The sequence below is a fragment of the Puntigrus tetrazona genome, chromosome 25 (assembly GCF_018831695.1).
Source record: "Puntigrus tetrazona isolate hp1 chromosome 25, ASM1883169v1, whole genome shotgun sequence".
Taxonomy (NCBI): Eukaryota; Metazoa; Chordata; class Actinopteri; order Cypriniformes; family Cyprinidae; genus Puntigrus; species Puntigrus tetrazona.
Genome location: NC_056723.1, coordinates 3,056,797 through 3,066,451, shown reverse-complemented (window position 1 = coordinate 3,066,451; position 9,655 = coordinate 3,056,797). Strand labels below are relative to the sequence as shown.

The window sequence follows — 9,655 nt, the reverse complement described above, 5'->3', positions numbered from 1 at the left end:
CCAACAGTAAACCACAAAGAAATACTAAAAGCTGTTTTATGATGTAAAACGGTTTTAATTCTTTAAATTCTTTGGTCTTCTGACGGATCAGGATGTAGAAACAAACGCTGACGTCTTCAGATTATCTTTGGTCACCTGACATCCGAGCAGGACATTCCCCGCACACACACACTGAGACAGATCTCCCACTGAAACACACACACACACACACACACACACACACACACACACACACTCAAATCATCAGTGTGTGTCATAGAACTGAAGAGATCTGCTGAAGCGTCTCTTGATGAGCGCTGACTGAATGAATGTGGTCTGGAATGGAGATGTCACCTTTCTGAGAGCCGATCCATGACGCTGCCTTCATGGCCACAAACTGCCACTCCACCTGCTGCTCTATTTTACAGCCGTATAACCAGATCAGAGCCAGGAGAGTGACCCATACTGACCCATCCACCTGTGTACAGACCATCATCCACTGCTTCTGTTACTGGACGCTGCACACAATCATCACGGTCTTATTATTTCCTCACATCTCTCACCTGTGCTGGTTTCTGATCGCTCAGCTCATCCTAAGCCGGACACCTTCTAGAGAGATTTAGTTTTTTCAAAATATAAGGATATATACTCAAATACTCAAACATGAAACCATATTTTGTAGTGTGTTTTAAGCATTGTTCTAATCCACCTTTTTCCTTCCATAAAAACGGGTGATTTTAATGTATTTTCTTAATTAAGAACAAAATGGCTTCCTCTTCTAGTGATCCATAAACATCAGAATCCCAGCATTCAGAATCTTTTAAAGGAAAGAAAACAGAGTCAGTGGTCAATTATTAATCAGCAATTGGATTGCTCTGTTACAATTAAATGGAAAGTCAAAAAAAAAGTATATTTTCTTCACGAAAATGTAAATAAAACTAATTTCTTCATACCTTGCATCAACATTTCTAACACTTCCCTAGTGACCATGACCTACTCCTGCTGCAGAGCAAGCGCTTGTTTAAACCTGACCTGTCAAAAGGTGAGATCTTCATCACAAGAAAATGAATAATTCTGAAGCATACAATTCATCCTACAGCTTAGAATAAAGAACATGATCAAACAGAGCAAATTTAAAGTAAAGTTAAAGGTTTCAAATGTCCTTCATGTCTTCCTGCACAGACTGGCGTGATCTCCTCAGGGCTCTCCTGCACGAGAAGCAAAGTCGGAGACTTGGTCTGGGGCAAATCATGTCCCACAACCGGTTTAAGGTAGTGAACCTAAGATCATTTATAAAGAATTAATGTCCTCATGAGAAAGAACCAAAAGGTCAAAGCTTTAGGGTCGTCTCATAGGCTCACTCCAGTTGGCGTCTCTCACGCAGCTTTGCGTCTTGTGGGGCGATCAGGCCTCGTGTAGCGTCTTGCACCTTGTCTTGAGGAGGCAGTATTTGCGTCTGGTGGTACTGCTTCCGGAGGGATGTGTGCATATTGTATATATGTACATACTTCTTTTGGTTGCCCCTGAGGTTCCTGCCACAGCTGTCAGTCTTCATCTCCACAATGAAGAGCCCTCACTCTCTGCCATCAGGAAAACCACACAGTTCAGAGGTTCTTGTCATGGATGACTAGAGCTCTCTCTCTCTCCTGGTCACGGCTGGCCCCATGAGTCAAACACCCAAGACCATCTCAGTCCCCGAGATACCAGTCTCAGCAACCTCTGTCTCTAGGTTCTCTGCTGTGTCTGTCCGGACCCAAGGGCTCATGGTTCAAATGCCGGCAATCATCTGTCCTGCTGCTAGATGTTCCAGTCCAGCCACAGAGGGTGAACATTTTTTAACAGTTCAAAGTGCCTTAGAGCTTTTAAATCAGCTTTACACAAAACTAATTTAATGAAAAAACAAACAAATGTTTCTGAGAGTCTCTACCACAAACAGGCGTAGGGGAATTGGAAGATGATTATAGGTAGCCACTGAAAGACAGACTGATGTGTCACAGTATCTAAAATGAGGTTCTAGTTTGGTTAATGAATATGTTTGGTTAATAAAATGCAGAAGCCAATAACGTCAAGCTCAGGTTTTTAAATTTCAAAGCAGCCTCCAAATATGTGGCCGATTCTTCCATTATAGTTTCCAAACTTTCACACAGTCCAAGCCTGAACATGCAAGTTATCTGAAATTTCCACAAAACAACAAAAGAGTAACATTGTGTCTAATCAAATTTGAGTCGTTTTATTCAAAACCCCACACAAGAGACTTCAATTAACATGTCCCTGAAAGTAGACAGAATAAAAAAAAATGATGGTGTGTGCTTTAGGAAGTGGAATGAACGCTCAAATGTCTTTGGCAGCCTTGTTTCCCCTCACTCAATCCTGCAGTTCTGGGTCAGTCTGACCTGCCTTTATTAAAGGCCCTTCAGAGAATGAATGACAGCGGATTTGGAAGCAAGACAAAGGTCAATAAACCCCCGAAAAACAACAAGAGGGGGATAAAATGTGTTTCGCATTAAAAAGCTAACAGCATACCACACTGACCATTTTATGTGTTTTTTCTGGAAAGTATGAAAGCCTGCTCTACTTTGGTCCATCATTGTTTCATTGTTCTGGTCTGTTCTGCTGTGGGATTTCAATGACACTTTACAAGGAAAATGGGCGTATCATGGCAACGGGATTTTAAAGCACTTTTGAAAAGAGGAAAGACTATATATTGGGCTAAAACACCAGCTAATGAACTTCGGGATGATGGAAGCACACTGACGGCAAGATTGAGCTACTAAACAGCACATTTGAAAATGAAGCAGACGCAGATGTAAAGAGGTGAGTATGTTTGTTTTATTACTTCAGTGGACGTCAATTCATTTAGTTGATGGTGATTAATTGGGCTTAGCTGTAATTTATTATTTCGACCGATGGCTTCTCTTAAATTAAATCAAAAAGTACTTCAGTTTATGTTCTACAACTATAACTGTAACTTTATTAAGATATCATAGATATTGTGCAGAATGAGAAAGCATGTAGCATGTCAAGTTTTTAAAAAAGCATCACAAAATGATCACAAACATATATGACTGATAAACTATTATTGTTTTTTTAATTTAGAATTTAGAAAAACATTTTATTTTTATACTTTGACTTTTAATTTGTTTAATATTTTAATGTAATTTATGTTAAATATGTCTATGTAGTTTTTTTTTTTTTTTTTTTTACAAAGGTTTATTTTTTTAAATTAAATTTCATTTAGTTTTAGTCAATTTAGTATTTACTGTTGAGTTAAAAGAACTTAAAAGAAGTAATTTTGCCTTGGCAACTAACCTAAAATAATCTTAATGTTCTTTAATATTTTAGTCAACTATGGAAGCCCACTGTATTAAACCACTGAATTAAAAAAAAAATGTAATTGCAACTTTTTATTTGCGATTAGGTGTTTAAAACTTGTAGTTGTACATTATAAAATCACACTTGTGTAACGAGGAGGTTGGAGCCGAAGTCGAATCCATTTGCAGAGGTTTATTAGTGTGGGCAACAGCAACAATCATAAACGGTAAAACAAGCAGTGGGTCAATAGCACAGAGGCAGTTTTCAACAAACCAGGGATTATCCAAGAGAAAAGAATAACTAGGCAGGCAGTGAGCCTAAACCAGAAAGGCAGTCCAATCATAGCAATGAGTCCAATGGGCAAGTCCGTGACTCGATGGTCAAGAAAACAGGTTCATACAGGTCAATCAAGGTCAATCAAGGTCAATCAAGGTCAATCAAGTTTTATCAAGGTCAATCAAAATCAATCAAGGTCAATCAATGTCATACAGAGACCGCTAAGTAAAGCAGGTAAACTGGCAATACTTCGCATTTGAGCACATGGAGGTCCTCTAACATTTAGTTAAAGTACAACTAGAGATCAAATTTCAATATAGAGATAATATTTGAAGTGATTAAAACTAAAATACGCAACATACAGTGAAAATCCCCGGACAGCACCATGACAAGCTCTGTGGAGAAATAAATACAAGTTAGCGAATAAAGCAAGATATATATTATATTTCATCTGGTATCAATAAAAATAGTTTATTATAGTCAACAACAGCACTTCTTCTTCTTCTTCATACTCCCTTGCATTTTAAAAATGCAGATTCCAACATTTTAAGGTACTTCATTATATTTAGGTGCACAACTGTGTACGTGTGCAGATAACGTGATGATGGAGCAGGTCGTGAAGGACACGTTTAACATCTCTGAAGCGGTGCAGGGAACGCTACTGATGCTGACAGGGACGTTATTGATGATTCTGCTGCATAAAATATTTACAGCCAAGAATCAGAGGAGTCATTCAGTCATTCCAGGTGAGTTAAAACCAATCAGATTCTCCGAGAACCACCTACCGACTAGTCAGGTCATGTCGTGTTTTTCAGGTCCGGGTTGGTGGCTGGGTCTCGGCCCAGTTCTGAGTTACAGCAGGTTTCTGTGGATGGGAATTGGCTCTGCGTGCAACTACTACAACGAAAAATATGGCAGCATTGCTCGGGTCTGGATCAACGGAGAAGAGACCTTTATACTTAGCAAGCAAGTTCTCAAAAACAAACATTCACCCAGCGAAAGAGCGTTGCATTGATTTCTACTAGTGCCGTCAAACAATTAATTGCAGCTAAAATAAAAGCTATTGTTTCCATAATATATGCGCTATATGTATTGTGTACATAATATATGTATTTGCTATATGTATAAATGTACTGTGTATATGTATTGTGTATTTATAAATATAGAAGCATACAGGAAATATATTGAAAATATTTTGGTATCAATGTGTCGGAAAAATTTTAAAAAGTAACCTCTAACGTTGAAGATAAACCTCTCTCATGCTATTTGTAACTCTAAAAGTAAAGACACATTTTTATCACAATATTTGCACGTCAAGTTTTGGTTTTATTTCTACATTTTTACCATCAACATAGGAAACCATTTTTACTTGTTTTACAACTTCCCGTTTATATGTATTGGTATGCATATTTATTTTCTTCTATTTTAGAGTATATATAAATATATTGAAGCATACATATTGTTCTTAAATATACATGTTGTATTTATACTGTATATACATAATAAATATACACGTTATACACACATATGTAAACAAAAACGACCATTTTTAATGTGATTATTTGCAACGAATTGTTTGACAGCACTAATTTCTGCTGAATTTCTTCAATGAAAACAGCCGTCAATGTCACCGATTTGTTTTTTATTATCCGCATTACGGATTATCAGCAATTTTACTAAATAGCTGTCAAGTAATTTCATGTTGTTGTTTTTTTATAGCGTCCCCTATACATTTTTTAGTCCAGGCTACTATAAAACCCAAGTATGTCGTTCGCTGTTGTCTTAAATGAAAAATGCGCCATTTTGAAAACACTTAAAAATGTAAAACTGTTTCAGGTCCTCTGCCGTGTATCATGTTCTGAAGAGCAATAATTACACCGAGAGGTTTGCCAGTAAGAAAGGTCTCCAGTGCATCGGCATGTTTGAACAAGGCATTATTTTCAACAGCAACATCGCATTGTGGAAGAAAGTCAGAACGTATTTCACCAAAGGTGGGTGTTTTTCACCAACACTGGTCTGAAAACGGTTCAAACACACATCGGAATCTATTGTTTATGTATGTGTGTGTGTGTGTGTGTGTGTGTGTGTGTGTGTGTGTGTGTGTGTGTGTGTGTGTGTGTGTGTGTGTGTGTGTGTGTGTGTGTGTGTGTGTGTGTGTGTGTGTGTAGCTCTTACAGGTCCGGGCCTCCAGAAGTCAGTAGACGTGTGTGTCAGTGCAACCAACAAACAGCTTAACGTCCTGCAGGAGTTCACAGACCACTCAGGACATGTGGATGTACTCAATCTTCTGCGCTGTATCGTTGTGGACGTTTCCAATAGACTCTTCCTAAGAATCCCTCTCAATGGTCAGCCTGCAATACAAAATATACGGTTCTTTTGAGCTGATTGATTCGATTATAGACCCACATTTTTAGTACTTCTTATTGGTGCTGGGGAAAGTTACTTTTAAAAATAATGCATTACAATATTGTGTAACTTAGTGTCACTTAATTACTTTTTAAGGCAAGCAATTCATTAGATTACTTTTTGTCACCTGGGCTGGGCTTGCCTATTTGTTTTTTTAGTAACAAATAACCACAAATATATATTTTGGCAACTGTAAAATGCCTTTTCACACCTTAAGCGAAATGAATAAGCCTCAGACTTAAAAGTAATGCTTTGCCAAATTGAAAAAAGTAATCTGCAATTATAAAATTTGGATTTTTCACAGTAAGCACACAATCATCTTTCATTCTACTTGTTTAATGCAGAGAAAGACTTGCTGATAAAGATCCACCGGTATTTCAGTACATGGCAGACGGTTCTCATACAGCCAGATGTTTTCTTCAGACTAAACCCCACTAAATACCACTTGGCAGCGTGAGTCCACCTCAGACTTCATTTTTATGTACATCAAGGTTATTTGTACTGACAACAATATACCTTTGACTTGTCAAAGCAAAAGCCATTTTTGCCACCGTACCTTTAAGGATTATGCAAATGACCTCATTTGTTCGGCGAAGTCTAATTTAGTGTCATAAATGTCAAAACCGCTAAAAGCTCTATACGCGCCTTTTAAGTAGTGTTTTCTTGCAGAAAAGAGCTGCAGGATGAAATGGGAAAGCTTGTGGAGCAAAAGCGACAGGCCATTGATAACATGGAGAAGCTGGATGAGATAGACTTCGCAACAGAGCTGATATTCGCTCAGGTGCGTCAAACACTCCCTCCATTTATGAGCCATCTCCTGTATTAAAGCAACGCAACATGTTAACTTACCGCACGCGTCTGTAGAACCACGACGAGCTGTCTGCGGACGACGTGAGGCAATGTGTGTTAGAGATGGTGATCGCTGCTCCAGACACCCTCTCCATCAGTCTGTTCTTCATGCTTCTCCTGCTGAAGCAGAACTCTGTCGTGGAGGAGCAGATCGTACAGGAGATACAATCTCAGATAGGTATGATTAAACATGTACAGGACAGCATTTAGCATCTGAATCTATATAGTTGATCTGTAAGGTGGTCAACATGGTAATAGGAACATGGTAGCTAGTTTGTAAAGGTGGTTCACTAGCTCTAATAATCCATTAAAGTGTCAGTTTTTTGGCCCCAATAACTAGTAGCCCAATCTAGACCAAGTGGACCAGCCATTGTCCAAGAAGGACTAGCTAGAAATCATCAGAAACTGGTTTAGTCCAATCTTTCATCGCCTTTCTTGCCCTCTCAGGTGAGCGGGACGTGGAGTCCGCCGACCTGCAGAACCTTAACGTTCTAGAGTGCTTTATCAAAGAGTCACTGCGGTTCCATCCGGTGGTGGACTTCATCATGAGACGAGCTCTGGAGGACGACTACATCGATGGCTACAGAGTGGCGAAGGGGACGAACCTCATCCTGAACATCGGACGCATGCACAAGTCTGAGTTCTTCCAAAAACCCAACGAATTCTACTTGAAGAACTTTGAGAACACCGTAAGTATTGGGACAATCAAACACGTTAGATCAAATAAAACCATACAAGACCTGGATGTAAAGGGTTTTTCTTAAATACGACTCATAGATTGTCATCATTTGTGCATGTGTAGATATTATAGCTCATATTATAGTTTGATAGCTCATGTTCTTTTACAAATATCCAAATATTTCCTACACCTTCCCAATAACTGAATAACCCATGTTGACTTGTTAAACTAGAAATTTAGCATTTGCTGATTAAAAAAAGCAAATATGTGGGAATTCTCACACTTCCAAATAAAGTACTGTGGTATTACAATGCTTTTAGGCATGATACTAGAACCTCCAATATTATATTTTTAAAAATCCAATTAATTTGACTTGGACATCTTCGAAAACACTGGGACAATCAGACATATGAGACCAAAAAATGGCAAATATATGACAGATCCTCCCAAATAACTGAATAATTAATATTGACCTGTTAGAGAATTAGCATTTCTATAGGAGCAATGTGATATTATTGTTTTCTGATATTATGTTTTTAGACATGGTTTTATAATACGATGTATTTTTTAACATACCATGGATTTACTACAAATAAAAACCAAGACCATGGTTACTATTTTTACTATATTATCATACAGCATCATCATGATGACTATTTTCTGCAAATGTCCCATGCTTCCTCAATGTACCACGTAAATATCATGGCATCTTTGAAATAAACACAATGGTAGTGCATTACCATCTGTACCAACACTGTGATATTGTAATGGCGTCCGCTTCCCTCCTAGGTTCCCAGCCGTTACTTCCAGCCGTTCGGCTGCGGCCCGCGGGCCTGCGTCGGGAAGCACATCGCTGTGGTGATGACGAAAGCCATCCTGGTGACCCTGTTGTCGAGGTTCACGGTTTGTCCCCGTTACGGCTGCACCGTCAGCACCATCAAGCAGACCAACAACCTCTCCATGCAGCCCGTGGAAGAGGATCCCGACCGCCTGGCCATGCGCTTCATTCCACGCGCTCGGAACCAAACCTGAGCGCCTAAGAAAACACACAGGAATAGAAACCTTTAAAGCCGCGCCGAGTGATTTATTTCGCCTAAGAGTGTAAAGTGGGCTTTCCATGTAAAGACTGCAGTAGTAGTTGAACTTACCTCAAACTCGATGTCGATGCGTAGCATTTGGTGAACTCTCATCCAAAAATGACAATTACGTTATTCGTTTCTCACCCTCATGTCGCCTTTGTTCATCTTCAAAATTAAAATTAAGATATTTCTGATGAAATTCGAGAGCTTTCTGACCCTGTATAGTCAGAAACGCACCTGACACATTCGGGGAACTGAAGGACATTTCCAAAATAGTGCTCATTTTTGTGCAGAAAATGTTTTCTTGTAGCTTCATATCATTTGTCTTAACCACTGATGTTATATGGACTGTTTTAACAATGTCCTTGCTACGTTCTTGAACATGTCAGTTGCTTTGCTGTCTATCCAGGGTCAGAAAATTAATCTTAATTTGTGTTCTGAAGATGAACAAAGGCGTTACAGGTTTGTACCGACATGAAGGTGAATAATTACAGGCAGAGTTTTCATTTTTAGGTGAACTATCCCTTTAAAAAGTGCTCTAGCTCACCTAGTTTGTAGTTGACAACCAAAACATCTGTTTTGTCGCAAACTAATTTACGATACTACTAAAGTGATTATTTGCTGTAGTGCATGCTCTGTAGTGCTGCATCCGAACTAACCAATTTAACGCGTTTAAACTACATTTAATGAGAAAGATTTTTATTTACTGGAACTGACTGTTATGTGAAAAGTGAATGATAGGTAAAAGAATGGAGATGAACGGAGCGAGTCAATGCTTATGAAGAAAACTGTTAAGATTTTTATGAAAGATTAAGAAGATTTTCTTTGGAATAATGTTCACTTAAAAAAAAAAGTTTGTTTCATGTTATAAAAAATATTTGATGTTGACTGTAGACACAAAATATTATGAAAATAGCAGGAATGTTTGATAGCTGTATATGCACTGCTTTTGCGGAATAGGCCAAACTATTTTTTTGTTTTTTATTCCAATAAAGTGTATTGATAATTAGCTACAGTTAATAAAAGTAAAGTTTTCCTTTTAAATACACATGAATAAACCTACCGTGACAGACCA

General features: G+C 38.4%; 1 protein-coding gene and 1 long non-coding RNA gene across 3 annotated transcripts; one reads left to right on the top strand and one right to left on the bottom strand.

Moving 5' to 3' along the window:
- Positions 1-122: 122 nt before the first annotated feature.
- On the bottom strand, positions 123-587 carry LOC122330701. Its single transcript, XR_006248061.1, has 3 exons — positions 543-587; positions 334-457; positions 123-188 (listed from the first exon to the last, which is right to left on the bottom strand). It is a non-coding gene; the product is annotated as an uncharacterized LOC122330701 (long non-coding RNA).
- Positions 588-2,641: 2,054 nt separating this feature from the next.
- On the top strand, positions 2,642-9,595 carry LOC122330655 (brain aromatase). 2 transcript variants are annotated; one of them, XM_043227875.1, is made up of 10 exons: positions 2,642-2,793; positions 4,161-4,313; positions 4,383-4,533; positions 5,404-5,558; positions 5,736-5,912; positions 6,318-6,426; positions 6,643-6,754; positions 6,838-7,000; positions 7,270-7,511; positions 8,291-9,595. In XM_043227875.1, exons 2-10 carry the CDS (start codon positions 4,169-4,171, stop codon positions 8,531-8,533), a joined length of 1,497 nt encoding a protein of 498 aa, XP_043083810.1. In that variant the 5' UTR covers positions 2,642-2,793; positions 4,161-4,168; the 3' UTR covers positions 8,534-9,595. The 2 variants fall into 2 exon arrangements, with proteins under 2 accessions (XP_043083810.1, XP_043083809.1); XM_043227874.1 differs by having other exon boundaries at positions 2,690-2,793; positions 4,137-4,313.
- The last annotated feature ends 60 nt before the right edge of the window (positions 9,596-9,655 follow it).

Coding starts and splice junctions, on each gene's coding strand:
- LOC122330655 (XM_043227875.1), top strand. CDS start 4,169: ATGATGGAGCAGGTCGTGAAGGACACGTTTAACATCTCTGAAGCGGTG. Junction 4,314..4,382: donor GAGTCATTCAGTCATTCCAG/GTGAGTTAAAAC, acceptor CGTGTTTTTCAG/GTCCGGGTTGGTGGCTGGGT. Junction 4,534..5,403: donor GAGACCTTTATACTTAGCAA/GCAAGTTCTCAA, acceptor AAACTGTTTCAG/GTCCTCTGCCGTGTATCATG.